Here is a 15774-nt window from a genome sequence, read left to right as displayed (position 1 = left end):
TTCCGAGCTGTGGCTGAGAGCACGGTCGACGTATGCGTTAACAACACTCCTCTTGTACCTGTCAGGGCAGTCGCTGTTGGCATTTAGGCACATTCCTATGTTTGTTTCCTTTGTGTAGACTGCAGTGTGGAAACCTCCGCCCTTTTCCATGACTGTTACATCTAGAAAAGGCAGCTTCCCATCCTTTTCCGTCTCGTAAGTGAAACGCAGCACGGAACTCTGCTCAAATGCCTCCTTCAGCTCCTGCAGATGCCTGACATCAGGTACCTGTGTAAAAATGTCGTCAACATACCTGCAGTATATGGCCGGTTTCAAGTTCATGTCGACTAAGACTTTTTGCTCGATGGTACCCATGTAGAAGTTTGCAAACAGGACACCTAGGGGAGAACCCATGGCGACCCCATCTACTTGCTTATACATGTGCCCATCCGGGCTCAAGAAGGGTGCCTCTTTAGTACAAGCTTGGAGTAGTTTCCTCAGAATACTTTCTGGCATGTCAAGAGGAGTACAGGCTGGATCACGATACACTCTGTCAGCTATCATTCCGATTGTCTCGTCCACAGGTACGTTGGTAAACAGCGATTCTACGTCCAACGAGGCTCTTATCCCTGTGGCCCGTGCGCCCCGCAGTAAGTCCACAAATTCCTTTGGAGACTTCAGGCTGAAGGCGCAAGGAACATAAGGAGTCAGCAGGCCGTTGAGTCGCTTCGCCAGTCTGTACGTGGGTGTGGGTATCTGGCTAATGATTGGCCGAAGTGGGTTTCCAGGCTTGTGCGTCTTGACATTTCCATACGCATATCCAGGTTTATATTCCCCAATGATCTTTGGCAGGTGGAGTCCGGATTTCTTGGCGTTCACAGTTTCGATCAGTTTGTTGACCTTTGCTTTTAATTCGGCTGTAGTGTCCTTCGTTACCCTTTGGAACTTAGTTTGGTCAGAGAATCATTTGGTCAGGTATCTGGCCAATCATTAGCCAGATACCCACACCCACGTACAGACTGGCGAAGCGACTCAACGGCCTGCTGACTCCTTATGTTCCTTGCGCCTTCAGCCTGAAGTCTCCAAAGGAATTTGTGGACTTACTGCGGGGCGCACGGGCCACAGGGATAAGAGCCTCGTTGGACGTAGAATCGCTGTTTACCAACGTACCTGTGGACGAGACAATCGGAATGATAGCTGACAGAGTGTATCGTGATCCAGCCTGTACTCCTCTTGACATGCCAGAAAGTATTCTGAGGAAACTACTCCAAGCTTGTACTAAAGAGGCACCCTTCTTGAGCCCGGATGGGCACATGTATAAGCAAGTAGATGGGGTCGCCATGGGTTCTCCCCTAGGTGTCCTGTTTGCAAACTTCTACATGGGTACCATCGAGCAAAAAGTCTTAGTCGACATGAACTTGAAACCGGCCATATACTGCAGGTATGTTGACGACATTTTTACACAGGTACCTGATGTCAGGCATCTGCAGGAGCTGAAGGAGGCATTTGAGCAGAGTTCCGTGCTGCGTTTCACTTACGAGACGGAAAAGGATGGGAAGCTGCCTTTTCTAGATGTAACAGTCATGGAAAAGGGCGGAGGTTTCCACACTGCAGTCTACACAAAGGAAACAAACATAGGAATGTGCCTAAATGCCAACAGCGACTGCCCTGACAGGTACAAGAGGAGTGTTGTTAACGCATACGTCGACCGTGCTCTCAGCCACAGCTCGGAATGGAAGCAAGTCGACGAAGAACTCTGTAGGGTAAGGCAGGTCCTAGTCAATAACGGCTTCTCCAATGGTTTCATCGAAGACATCATAAGAAGGAAAGTGAAAAGCCATGCAACCTCCGAAGAGACAACTAACACAACACCTATACCCCCTATTAGACTATTTTACAGGAACTTCTTTTCCACAGCTCATAAAACAGAGGAAAGGGTCCTGAAAGATATTGTTAATAGAAACGTTATCCCTACAGACAAAAATCAGAGGATACAACTGACGATTTACTATAAAACCAGGAAAACGGCCAGCCTACTCATGAGAAACTCTCCAGACACAAAACAGAACGCTTTAAAAGAGACTAACGTCGTCTATGCCTTCAAATGCCCACTTGGGGACTGTAAGCTCCAAAAAACCCAGTATATAGGCAAGACAACAACATCTCTTTCTAGGCGTTTAACGATGCATAAACAACAGGGCTCCATTAAGGAACATATAATCTCTTCCCATAACCAAACCATCGCCAGAGAAATCCTAGTAAACAACACAGAAATCATCGATAGATACAGCGATAGCAGGCGGCTTGACGTTTGCGAGGCACTGCACATCAAGAAGTCAACACCAGCAATCAACAGCCAATTATTGCACAACTATATTCTACCCACCTCAAGACTCCGCTCCAATATAGAAGCATCAAGAAATATGGACCAATAGGCTTTCTACAAACACTTCTATTCAATACCCATTGTTTCGTGTTCTGTCTTGTGTTGATACTTTTAATACCCTATTGATATCCTCTAGTGTTCTGTCTTGTGTTAATGCCACATCACCCTTCCCACCTCACTCAAATGTAATGCCACATCACCCTTCCCACCTCACTCAAATGTAGATATAAAATCAGGGAAACGCTAGTTCTAATCAGTTGTGTATTTGTGAAGTCTTTGAAAATGTAATAAGTTTTACGAAACGCGCCCGTGTCGCGTCAGACTAAGAAATAAAAATGAATTTTGGAGAAGTGATTTTTGATTTACCTCCAACAGTGAAGCGTAATGTACGAAAGATTGAGAAAATTCGTGTTAGAATTATTAATCTTACTTTTTCGGTCATATTTAATAATATATATATATATATATATATATATATATATATATATATATATATATATATATATATATATATATATATATATATATATATAGATAGACAAGGCTCTCCGGGTGCTGCATATCCTCTTCTTCGAGACTGTGTGTGTGAATATATATAAAAATATATAAAAATATACCATCTCACATTAATAGTTTACATATACAAACCACATTACTTACCCTTCAAAATTCAGTTCCCATAACCTCCAAAACACCCCTTAACCTACCTCTAATCATCCTCCTCCCCCCTCCCCAATCCCCCAATCCCCCACCTGTCTGCAAGTGCTGTTGAAGTGTTTTCCAATCGTTGGTTGAGATGGAAGGGTTGAGCATTACTTTGAAGCACGTACTTTCTTTCTCTCTAATCCGGCCCGCTGACACCCAGACCTCAAACCCGGACCATGAAAAACACTCAAGAACTCCCGAGAAACACAACTAACGAGGCAGTTGTTGGCCGGGAGACCAATTCGGGTCGGGGAAACTAAGAAAAATTTCTCCTGCTTAGGAAATATTCGAGTGTGAGTGATTGGGCTGGAAGGTGTATAGGAGGGGGGGGGGAGAGGGTTGTGTATATATGTGTAGGTGTGTTGGAGGAGCTGGTTCTGTGGTGGTTCTGTGGTAGTGGTTCCTGGTGGTTCTGTGGTAGTGGTTCCTGGTGGTTCTGTGGTTGTGTCTGGTGGGTCTATGGTTGCTCCTGTTGGTTCTATGGTTGCTCCTGTTGGTTCTATGGTTGTCTGTTGGTTCTATGGCTGTCTGTTGGTTCTGTGGTTGTGTCTGTTGGTTCTGTGGTGGTGGCTGTTGGTTCTGTGGTTGTCTGTTGGTTCTATGGTTGTGTCTGTTGGTTCTGTGGTTGTGTCTGTTGGTTCTGTGGTTGTGTCTGTTGGTTCTGTGGTTGTCTCTGTTGATTCTATGGTTGTGTCTGTTGGCCGTTTTCAATAATTGACATATTTTCGGTATAAACATTCGTAATTTGTAAATGAAAATAGGTGCAGAGAGTCATAATTCGACTCAAAAATCACGCCCAGGAGTCAAATTTCCGACATTTCAGATATTTTGAAAACTGCAGGTGGGTTTGAGCAAAATATGACCCATGACCGTTTTCAGTAATTAGTATATATATGGTGTAAAAAGTCGTAATTTGAAAATGAAAATAGGTGCAGAGAGTCAGAATTCGACTCAAAAATCACGCTCAGGAGTCAAATTTCCGATATTTCAGATATTTTGAAAAGTGCAGGGGGGGGGGCAAAATATGACCCATCGCCGTTTTCAGTAATTGGCATATTTTCGGTATAAAAATTCGTAATTTGTAAATGAAAATAGGTGCAGAGAGTCAGGAATTCGGCTCAAAAATCACGCTCAGGAGTCAAATTTCCGAATTTCAGATAGTTTGAAAACTGCAGGGGGGGTTTGGGCAAAATATGACCCATGACCGAATTCAATAATTGGCATATTTTAGAATATTAGAATTTTTCAAATTTAATCCGTTCCCAGAGACGGCTCGTAAGCTGAATATTCGGAAACTGAAGCGAATTTTCCCATAAGAAATAATGTAAATTGGATTAATCCGTTCCAGACTCCCCCAAAAAATTAACTTCAAAGTATATTTTATTCCTAATTCACCCAAATCTTCAGTACTAAAGTATGTACAAGTTATTATCTACCTTTACTGATGACTCTTGTTGGCGTATGGAAGACAGTGAGGAGGAGGTAGGAGGATAGGTGGTGTTAGTGTTTGGAAAGGTAATCCCCTTCCATTATAACATCAGGCAGTGATGACTTCTTTGGGGTACACACTCTGGTCCGTTTTGCCTGCATACCACTATAGGACCTGCTTCTTGAGGTTATCTTGAGATGATTTCGGGGCTTTAGTGTCCCCGCGGCCCGGTCCTCGACCAGGCCTCCACCCCCAGGAAACAGCCCGTGACAGCTGACTAACTCCCAGGTACCTATTTACTGCTAGGTAACAGGGGCATTCAGGGTGAAAGAAACTTTGCCCCTTTGTTTCTGCCTCGTACGGGAATCGAACCCGCGCCACAGAATTACGAGTCCTGCGCGCTATCCACCAGGCTACGAGGCCCCTTGTGGCTCACTGCTTCTTTTTCTCACTAAAAATATGTCTAGCGACACTTGTTTTCCCTACATTGTAACACATTGGGAGCCGGTCGGCCGAGCGGACAGCACGCTGGACTTGTGATCCTGTGGTCCCGGGGTCGATCCCGGGCGCCGGCGAGAAACAATGGGCAGAGTTTCTTTCACCCTATGCCCCTGTTACCTAGCAGTAAAATAGGTACCTGGGTGTTAGTCAGCTGTCACGGGCTGCTTCCTGGGGGTGGAGGCCTGGTCGAGGACCGGGCCGCGGGGACACTAAAGCCCCGAAATCATCTCAAGATAACCTCAAGATAACTTGGCTGAAGTAAGACATCACACTGTCATTAAAAAGGTTAACACAACGGTCTGCTACAGCTTGATTTGAGTGACACTTTTCAGGAAAACTTTGCAATTCTTCCCATACTGCACACATTTTCTTAATAAATGAGAAAGGGACATCCTCCGCTCTACATCAACAACCCTCATACCATTTTCACATTTATGAATGATCTCTTGTTTTTCCTCTATGGTCATTCTCACATGTGTTTTCTTGGCTTGAACCTTACCACTGGCTTTCTTGGGACCCATGGTGAGATATATAATAACTTTTATGTTCAAATACCCAAAAATCTGATAAAAACTAATTCTTTACAAAGAATTCAGACATGATTGTCATTAACCGGGCTGTGGTGGGTATGTGGGTCTGCGGGCCGCTCCAAGCAACAGCCTGGTGGATCAAACTCTCACAAGTCAAGCCTGGCCTCGGGCCGGGCTTGGGGAGTAGAAGAACTCCCAGAACCCCATCAACCAGGTATCAACCAGCCGGGAGGCACTGGTAAACTGAGGTGCCATCGCCGTGCCACCACGCGCTAGGTCTGCCATACGCGTATCAACAAATTTCATTTCCAGAGGCAAAGCTCGTAACCCGAATCAGATTTTACGAAGAAATTGAGCTCATAACCCAAAAAGTTTGTAAATAGGGGCATTTGTAAGCCGAGGTGTCACCCCTGGAAACACAAACCGAAACTGTCTCTATTTTCCGCTTGTTACAACTTGTAATAAAGTTGTTACATCTTGGCTTAACGTGTTTATGACGTATTAGAACGTTGTTACAACTTGCTATATTGGTTGTTATAACTGGTTAGGAGGTGTTAAAACTTGTTCGAACGTTGTACCAACGTCGTAGTTTCGGTGTGTTTGGCGGGACAGTACTACATATGGCAGTACTGTGCCATATGTGCTGCTAAGAGAAACAACATGACTTTTTAACGTAATTGTTTTGGTTTTGCAGGGTGAGAAGCTATTGCCAAATGGCGAGGTAGTGGAGAGTGAAGAACGCTCGGGCAGTGATACGGACTCGCAGGCAACGCCCAATCAGAGCCCGGCACACAGACCCGGTGAGATATCTATGTAATCTTCCAGCATATACTTCTGACAGTTATGTTCAGATGAGAATGCAGTATTGTATTTTTTTACCTGTTTTACCTGAGGGCCCCTAACCCTAGTGGCCTCGATGAGGATAGCCCGCCAAACACACACCGAAACTACGACGTTGATACAACGTTCGAACATGTTTTAACACTTCCTAACCAGTTATAACAACCAACATAGCAAGTTGTAACAACGTTCTAATACGTCATAAACACGTTAAGCCAAGATGTAACAACTTTATTACAAGTTGTAACAAGCGGAAAATAGAGACAGTTTCGGTTTGTGTTTCCAGGGAGGAAGACATTTATTTGTCAAAACAGATAAATTGAGTATGCTTGAATTGGTATTTTGCTTCATCACCACTACCACCACCACCATTATTATTGTAGTTTCCCCTCCACCACAATCCCCTGCCCATCTCTTCCCACACTTACAAGGGATGGGGAGGCATCAGTCTAGAAAATTTAAAATTTTTCAGTTAACAGTTGTTAATGAATTATTAACATTAATTCATTGTTAATTCATTAACAAGGCAGTATATGTACCAAAAGATGGATGCCTGCATTTGGCTGATATAAGGGACAAGTGCTTGTTACCAAATTGTTACTTCTGCCATCAGATAAAATGTATCATCACACCCTAAACATTTATACTGTGCTAACAAGGGTATATAAACATTATTTAAAGCCTAATCTAATTTTCCTCTTGACAGCTGCCAAGCCTTCGCTACGTCCCTCATGAGTCCTCAAGCCAAGTGGGTCATCCTTTGGCCTGCACTCCCCAGACAACCTGCCCATCACTTTACAGAGCCGTGAAAATGACATCAAGGCACTCATTAAGCAGCTAGAAGACAACTCTGGTCTTCCCTACACCATTGCAGAGGGCACACTTCACCTCGATCCAGATATCATCGACCTTACTATGATCCCACCTCCTATCACTCCAGATGAGGTCAGTCTCTCGTACTCTAATCACTCCTGCATTTAGTTTCTCTAGCATAATGCATGCTTTAATAACTATATATAGATTTAGAAAATGTTATGTGTTGTGTTTTGAATCCTCAATATAGGATACTAAGTTTCAACATTTGTGTATGTCACAAAAAAGTTTCCTATTGTTGCCACACAATGTTTCTGATTGAGAAAACTTAAGCCAAATTTTAGCCTAGGTAAGCCCATAGGAACAAGACTTTTTTTTTTTTTTTTTTTTTGAGATATATACAAGAGTTGTTACATTCTTGTACTTAAATTGCAGGTTATGGGTGCTTTCAATCTTTACAACTTCATACAAATATTTCAGTTACATTAACAGAGCTATGAGGTCACAAAAGCTACCATTATACAAGTAAAACTCCTATACATAAAAAGCCTTGCACACAAAGTTTACATTGTATTTTTTTTAAAGCAGTACCTATCTAAATATTGGAGCTCAAGATGAATATATCCTTTATGTTGCTAGATGACTTAGTACTAGAACACAGATTATAGACGCTCTTCTCTAGTTACGGAGCCACACGAGGCTCCCTGTAGTCTCTGCTCTTCTCTAGTTACGGAGCCACACGAGGCTCCCTGTAGTCTCTGCTCTTCTCTAGTTACGGAGCCACACGAGGCTCCCTGTAGTCTCTGCTCTTCTCTAGTTACGAAGCCACACGAGGCTCCCTGTAGTCTCTGCTCTTCTCTAGTTACGAAGCCACACGAGGCTCCCTGTAGTCTCTGCTCTTCTCTAGTTACGAAGCCACACGAGGCTCCCTGTAGTCTCTGCTCTTCTCTAGTTACGAAGCCACACGAGGCTCCCTGTAGTCTCTGCTCTTCTCTAGTTACGGAGCCACACGAGGCTCCCTGTAGTCTCTGCTCTTCTCTAGTTACGAAGCCACACGAGGCTCCCTGTAGTCTCTGCTCTTCTCTAGTTACGGAGCCACACGAGGCTCCCTGTAGTCTCTGCTCTTCTCTAGTTACGGAGCCACACGAGGCTCCCTGTAGTCTCTGCTCTTCTCTAGTTACGGAGCCACACGAGGCTCCCTGTAGTCTCTGCTCTTCTCTAGTTACGGAGCCACACGAGGCTCCCTGTAGTCTCTGCTCTTCTCTAGTTACGGAGCCACACGAGGCTCCCTGTAGTCTCTGTTGTATTTGCTACTCTGAGAATTTTTTCATTACACTTAATGTTACTTTCCAGCCAGAAATATAGTATAAATGAAGTACAGAATATTTGGGAATTGCTTGATGCAAGAATACAACACAGTGTTTATTGCACTAGATAATTGTAAAGGGGGAGTTTGAAGTCAATATTTATTTATTTATATATATACAAGAAGGTACATTGGGTTTGTGAGAATACATTGGATAGTACAGTATTTACATTCTTGTAAAGCCACTAGTACGCGCAGCGTTTCGGGCAGGTCCTTAATCTAGCAGATAATTTTAAGTAGGTAATTTCTATCAGAATTGATAAATGATAAAGATACATTGCAAGAGAAAATGAGATGAGAGAGCTTAGTAAGTATATTAAAGCACATTGTTATATTAAAAGCTCTGATTGATTACATTGACAGCTTGATTAGTAATTTAAACAAGATTAATAGACACCATACAGCAGATTGGCAGCACATATAAGAAGACAGCAATGATCACAATGGTAAAGATGTTCAGATTGGGTGCATAAAGATTGGGAGATAGGATAGCAATAGATACAGTGCAATTTTAAGGCAAAAAGTGAAAAACTATGAAGATGAAATTAGGTACTTTTTAGTATTGATTTTGAATGATGTAAAAGTTGGACAGCTTTTCAATTCAATAGGGAGCGAGTTCCATAAACTGGGTCCCTTTATTTGCATAGAGTGTTTACACAGATTAAGTTTAACTCTGGGGATATCAAAGAGATATTTATTTCTGGTGTGGTGATAATGGGTCCTATTACATCTGTCCAGGAAGAGTTTCAGAGCATGATTTGCATTTAAGAACAGGGTTTTGTAAATGTAGTTGACACAAGAGAATTTATGGAGTGAGATTATGTTTAGCATGTTTAGAGAGTTAAACAAGGGGGCTGAGTGTTGTCTGAAAGCAGAATTTGATATTATTCTGATAGCAGATTTTTGCTGGGTGATGATGGACTTGAGGTGGTTTGCAGTGGTTGAACCCCATGCACAGATACCATAGTTGAGATAGGGATAGATTAGTGCATAATATAGAGAGATGAGAGCAGAGTTAGGTACATAATATCTGATTTTGGAGAGTATATCAACTGTTTTAGAGACTTTCTTAGTTATGTGTTGTATGTGGGTACTGAAGTTGAGTCTCTTGTCTAGGAATAGGCCAAGAAACTTTCCATCATTTTTATTGCTAATGTTTACATTGTCTATCTGAAGCTGAATTGCATTTGTAGATTTGCTTCCAAATAGGATGTAGTAGGTCTTTTCTATGTTAAGTGTTAGTTTGTTGGTTGACATCCATAAGTGGACTTTTTTTAGTTTAGTAATACTGTACATCCAATGAAATATGAAAGATTTTGTTAAAGAAAATTGTTATTCACAGGACAATGTGAAGGCAACGATTCAAAACAAGGGCCTGCGTTCTCCATCACCAGCACGCAAGGCAGTAAGGAGTCCCTCACCAGACAACACAGAACGGCCTCCCTCGGTGCCTTCCAGACTGCGCAAGCCCCAGCTCACTCCAACAACTTCTCCAACAAATAATTTACCAGGCACACACCGTCCGCGTCCTTCAAGCAAATTAAATGCACCTTCCACCTCGTAGCCTGGTGGATAGCGCGCAGGACTCGTAATTCTGTGGCGCGGGTTCGATTCCCGCACGAGGCAGAAACAAATGGGCAAAGTTTCTTTCACCCTGAATGCCCCTGTTACCTAGCAGTAAATAGGTACCTGGGAGTTAGTCAGCTGTCACGGGCTGCTTCCTGGGGGCGGAGGCCTGGTCGAGGACCGGGCCCCGGGGACACTAAAGCCCCGAAATCATCTCAAGATAACCTCAAGATCAAGATGGTGGTGGGAAGACTAATTATATATGGTATAATGTGACGAACATGTGTGTTTAATGTGCCTCCCCTTTTCATTTTACTTGCATTACTGAGCTCGCCCCTTGAAAGCCTCTACTAAATTGGGGCCGGATACCAATCCGGATACTCTAATATCCGGATACTCTAGTATCCGGGGCCGGATACTCTAATACCATTAACCCGGTTGCGTCCCGTAAGGGCCGTAACACCTCCCCAAAAAATTGGGGAGAAAAATAATATATTATATTTTATAACATATAATACCATATATATACCGTATAATATACCAAGTGGTCCTGCAAAATATTTAATATAGTTTGACTATAATTTTGAAAGTTTACTACAAATTTTTTGTGATCCATTAAGGGCATAATTTCCACAAAATTGTGTCGTTATTTGGTAAACAATTCGAGGCAAGAATGGTGCTACTGGTGCCATCTAGTGGCAGAATTTAACACTGATAACAGGCCAACAGGAACCCATAAGGCGGGGTGTTGTGCTGATACTCTCTCTCCCGCGCTCCCATTGGTAGAAACTCTGTTTTTACGTCATCCAGAAGAGCCAATCACAGCGCGGGTACGACAGGAAACCATGTTTACCTCCTCGGCTTCTTACATGATCGGTCATTGGATGTTTGACTAATGTAAACATTGCCTCCAGCCAATAAGATTTCGTCTCCTGATTCAGCACATCAACCCTTCTTATAAGGCGCTGTTCGAACTCTGTTTCTAATATATTTGTGAATTTTAATGGCATTTATTACGTTTGAATTCTAATGTCGTTAGAGACATGTTATCCAACTAATTATTTATGAAATTTAAGATATATTTAACCAAAATAGAATAAATTGAAATTATATGAAACAAATAACCGTCGTGTCATTGAAGTTAAATCAAATTTTCTTTCAAACTATTAATGTGATTATTCTGATTTTATTTCTGGTAATTAATTTCAACTTATAAATATATATTGACGAAATAAATGATGTTTCCAGAAACACTTCTCATTCTATGTAGTTTATACACCAGGTAATCAATAAGCACTATACCATATATATATATATATATATATATATATATATATATATATATATATATATATATATATATATATATATATATATATATATATATATATATATATTTTATTCAGCTCTTTATAATTATTATTACTTGTTTTTTAACTCATTTTCCCTAATAATTTGTTGAGAAAACACGATGATATATCTGATATTTGAGATGGCTGTATCTCGGTAAATATGGGTGTTTGGGCCTTGATATTGAAAATTAGCAAAGAAAGCCTTTATAGAAAGAAATGTAAATTGCTGTGGTAAACACAATGGTACCATTTTCAAAACGATTCTATGGCTGGTTTTGATTTTGAGTTTTGAGAAAAATGACGATTTCGCCCGGGCTTCGATTCTTTCCTGGCAAACGGCTGTGTGGCAGAAAATGTAAGCTCCTCGACAAAGTGACGTAGTGTCCCGTTTTCTGTGTTTGGTCCTCTGGTAGGTTAGGATAGGACACTTACAATTTACCGTTTTCTTGACGTTGGGAAACATTAGGAGGACCATATAAGTACCATACACATGCCCATATAAGTACCATACACATGCCAATATATGTACCTTTTACATGGCCTTATAAGTACCATACATATGCTCGTGTAATTGCCATATATATGCCCATATAAGTATAATCCATGTGCCGTTTTAGGTACCATACATATGCATTTATAAGTATCATACATATGCCTTTATAAGTACCATAGATATGCCGTTATAAATATCAGACATATGTCTTTATAAGTACCATACATATCTTTAAATGTACCTTACATAAGTGCCATACATATGTCAATTAAAGTACCATATATATACCCATATAAGTATCATACATATACCCATATAAGTACCATACGTATATGTTTAAAAGTACCGAACTTTTATCTTTATTAGTACCATACATATGCTATTATATGTACCATACATAAACCATATAATTATCATACACATGCTATTATAAGTACCATACATTTGGCATTATAAGTGCAATACATATGCCATTATAAGTACCATACAAATGGCCACAAATTTAAAGACTGCACAGAGCTTCGCTAAGTGATCAGCGTCTTCAGAGAGAAACGATGATGAAATTGAAATTGAAATTGAAATTGAAATAAGTTTATTGAGGTAAAATACACACAAAGGGATGAGGTAGCTCAAGCTATTCTCACCCCATTCAGTACAACGTGTTAATATATACATAGACACACATCACAAATAAACACATTACCAAACATTCTGAGAGGTAAACATATACATTTCCTCCTTCACAAGTAGTATGGTATCAGACGTACACACAAATACTTTAATGACCTAGGTATACTCTAGGTATACTCTTTTTATGACCTAGGTATACTGTATAGACAATTTAAAAAAACGATGATGTACATTGTGTAGTGATATTTGCCGTTTATGACTTTTATATATCTATGGTGGTGGGAAGACTAATTATATATGGTATAATGTGACGAACATGTGTGTTTAATGTGCCTCCCCTTTTCATTTTACTTGCATTACTGAGCTCGCCCCTTGAAAGCCTCTACTAAATTGGGGCCGGATATCAATCCGGATACTCTAGTATCCGGGGCCGGATACTCTAATACCATTAACCCGGTTGCGTCCCGTAAGGGCCGTAACACCTCCCCAAAAAATTGGGGAGAAAAATAATATATTATATTTTATAACATATAATACTATATATATACCGTATAATATACCAAGTGGTCCTGCAAAATATTTAATATAGTTTGACTATAATTTTGAAAGTTTACTACAAATTTTTTGTGATCCATTAAGGGCATAATTTCCACAAAATTGTGTCGTCATTTGGTAAACAATTCGAGGCAAGAATGGTGCTACTGGTGCCATCTAGTGGCAGAATTTAACACTGATAACAGGCCAACAGGAACCCATAAGGCGGGGTGTTGTGCTGATACTCTCTCTCCCGCGCTCCCATTGGTAGAAACTCTGTTTTTACGTCATCCAGAAGAGCCAATCACAGCGCGGGTACGACAGGAAACCATGTTTACCTCCTCGGCTTCTTACATGATCGGTCATTGGATGTTTGACTAATGTAAACATTGCCTCCAGCCAATAAGATTTCGTCTCCTGATTCAGCACATCAACCCTTCTTATAAGGCGCTGTTCGAACTCTGTTTCTAATATATTTGTGAATTTTAATGGCATTTATTACGTTTGAATTCTAATGTCGTTAGAGACATGTTATCCAACTAATTATTTATGAAATTTAAGATATATTTAACCAAAATAGAATAAATTGAAATTATATGAAACAAATAACCGTCGTGTCATTGAAGTTAAATCAAATTTTCTTTCAAACTATTAATGTGATTATTCTGATTTTATTTCTGGTAATTAATTTCAACTTATAAATATATATTGACGAAATAAATGATGTTTCCAGAAACACTTCTCATTCTATGTAGTTTATACACCAGGTAATCAATAAGCACTATACCATACATATATATATATATATATATATATATATATATATATATATATATATATATATATATATATATTTTATTCAGCTCTTTATAATTATTATTACTTGTTTTTTAACTCATTTTCCCTAATAATTTGTTGAGAAAACACGATGATATATCTGATATTTGAGATGGCTGTATCTCGGTAAATATGGGTGTTTGGGCCTTGATATTGAAAATTAGCAAAGAAAGCCTTTATAGAAAGAAATGTAAATTGCTGTGGTAAACACAATGGTACCATTTTCAAAACGATTCTATGGCTGGTTTTGATTTTGAGTTTTGAGAAAAATGACGATTTCGCCCGGGCTTCGATTCTTTCCTGGCAAACGGCTGTGTGGCAGAAAATGTAAGCTCCTCGACAAAGTGACGTAGTGTCCCGTTTTCTGTGTTTGGTCCTCTGGTAGGTTAGGATAGGACACTTACAATTTACCGTTTTCTTGACGTTGGGAAACATTAGGAGGACCATATAAGTACCATACACATGCCCATATAAGTACCATACACATGCCAATATATGTACCTTTTACATGGCCTTATAAGTACCATACATATGCTCGTGTAATTGCCATATATATGCCCATATAAGTATAATCCATGTGCCGTTTTAGGTACCATACATATGCATTTATAAGTATCATACATATGCCTTTATAAGTACCATAGATATGCCGTTATAAATATCAGACATATGTCTTTATAAGTACCATACATATCTTTAAATGTACCTTACATAAGTGCCATACATATGTCAATTAAAGTACCATATATATACCCATATAAGTACCATACATATACCCATATAAGTACCATACGTATATGTTTAAAAGTACTGAACTTTTATCTTTATTAGTACCATACATATGCTATTATATGTACCATACATAAACCATATAATTATCATACATATGCTATTATAAGTACCATACATTTGGCATTATAAGTGCAATACATATGCCATTATAAGTACCATACAAATGGCCACAAATTTAAAGACTGCACAGAGCTTCGCTAAGTGATCAGCGTCTTCAGAGTGAAACGATGATGAAATTGAAATTGAAATTGAAATTGAAATAAGTTTATTGAGGTAAAATACACACAAAGGGATGAGGTAGCTCAAGCTATTCTCACCCCATTCAGTACAACGTGTTAATATATACATAGACACACATCACAAATAAACACATTACCAAACATTCTGAGAGGTAAACATATACATTTCCTCCTTCACAAGTAGTATGGTATCAGACGTACACACAAATACTTTAATGACCTAGGTATACTCTAGGTATACTCTTTTTATGACCTAGGTATACTGTATAGACAATTTAAAAAAACGATGATGTACATTGTGTAGTGATATTTGCCGTTTATGACTTTTATATATCTATGGTGGTGGGAAGACTAATTATATATGGTATAATGTGACGAACATGTGTGTTTAATGTGCCTCCCCTTTTCATTTTACTTGCATTACTGAGCTCGCCCCTTGAAAGCCTCTACTAAATTGGGGCCGGATATCAATCCGGATACTCTAGTATCCGGGGCCGGATACTCTAATACCATTAACCCGGTTGCGTCCCGTAAGGGCCGTAACACCTACCCAAAAAATTGGGGAGAAAAATAATATATTATATTTTATAACATATAATACCATATATATACCGTATAATATACCAAGTGGTCCTGCAAAATATTTAATATAGTTTGACTATAATTTTGAAAGTTTACTACAAATTTTTTGTGATTCTTTAAGGGCATAATTCCCACAAAATTGTGTCGTCATTTGGTAAACAATTCGAGGCAAGAATGGTGCTACTGGTGCCATCTAGTGG

At 39.9% G+C, this 15774-nt stretch overlaps 1 protein-coding gene and 1 long non-coding RNA gene across 2 annotated transcripts in view; one reads left to right on the top strand and one right to left on the bottom strand.

Annotated features, from left to right (window-relative positions):
* LOC123750240 (involucrin-like) overlaps nucleotides 1–5521 on the bottom strand; it is a 51111-nt gene extending 45590 nt beyond the window's left edge. The window contains exon 1 of the mRNA XM_069307115.1: nucleotides 5422–5521. Coding sequence (XP_069163216.1) covers nucleotides 5422–5521 — 100 coding nt within the window. The remainder of the gene's footprint in view (nucleotides 1–5421) is intronic.
* Nucleotides 5522–6221: 700 nt separating this feature from the next.
* LOC138353639 (uncharacterized) lies at nucleotides 6222–11384 on the top strand. The gene is made up of 3 exons (XR_011223225.1): nucleotides 6222–6330; nucleotides 7077–7315; nucleotides 9892–11384. It is a non-coding gene; the product is annotated as an uncharacterized lncRNA (long non-coding RNA).
* Nucleotides 11385–15774: the final 4390 nt, after the last annotated feature.

The sequence above is a fragment of the Procambarus clarkii genome, chromosome 59 (assembly GCF_040958095.1).
Source record: "Procambarus clarkii isolate CNS0578487 chromosome 59, FALCON_Pclarkii_2.0, whole genome shotgun sequence".
NCBI classification, from domain to species: domain Eukaryota; kingdom Metazoa; phylum Arthropoda; class Malacostraca; order Decapoda; family Cambaridae; genus Procambarus; species Procambarus clarkii.
The sequence above is the reverse complement of the archived record's forward strand: the minus strand, read 5'-3'. Positions and strand labels throughout refer to the sequence as shown.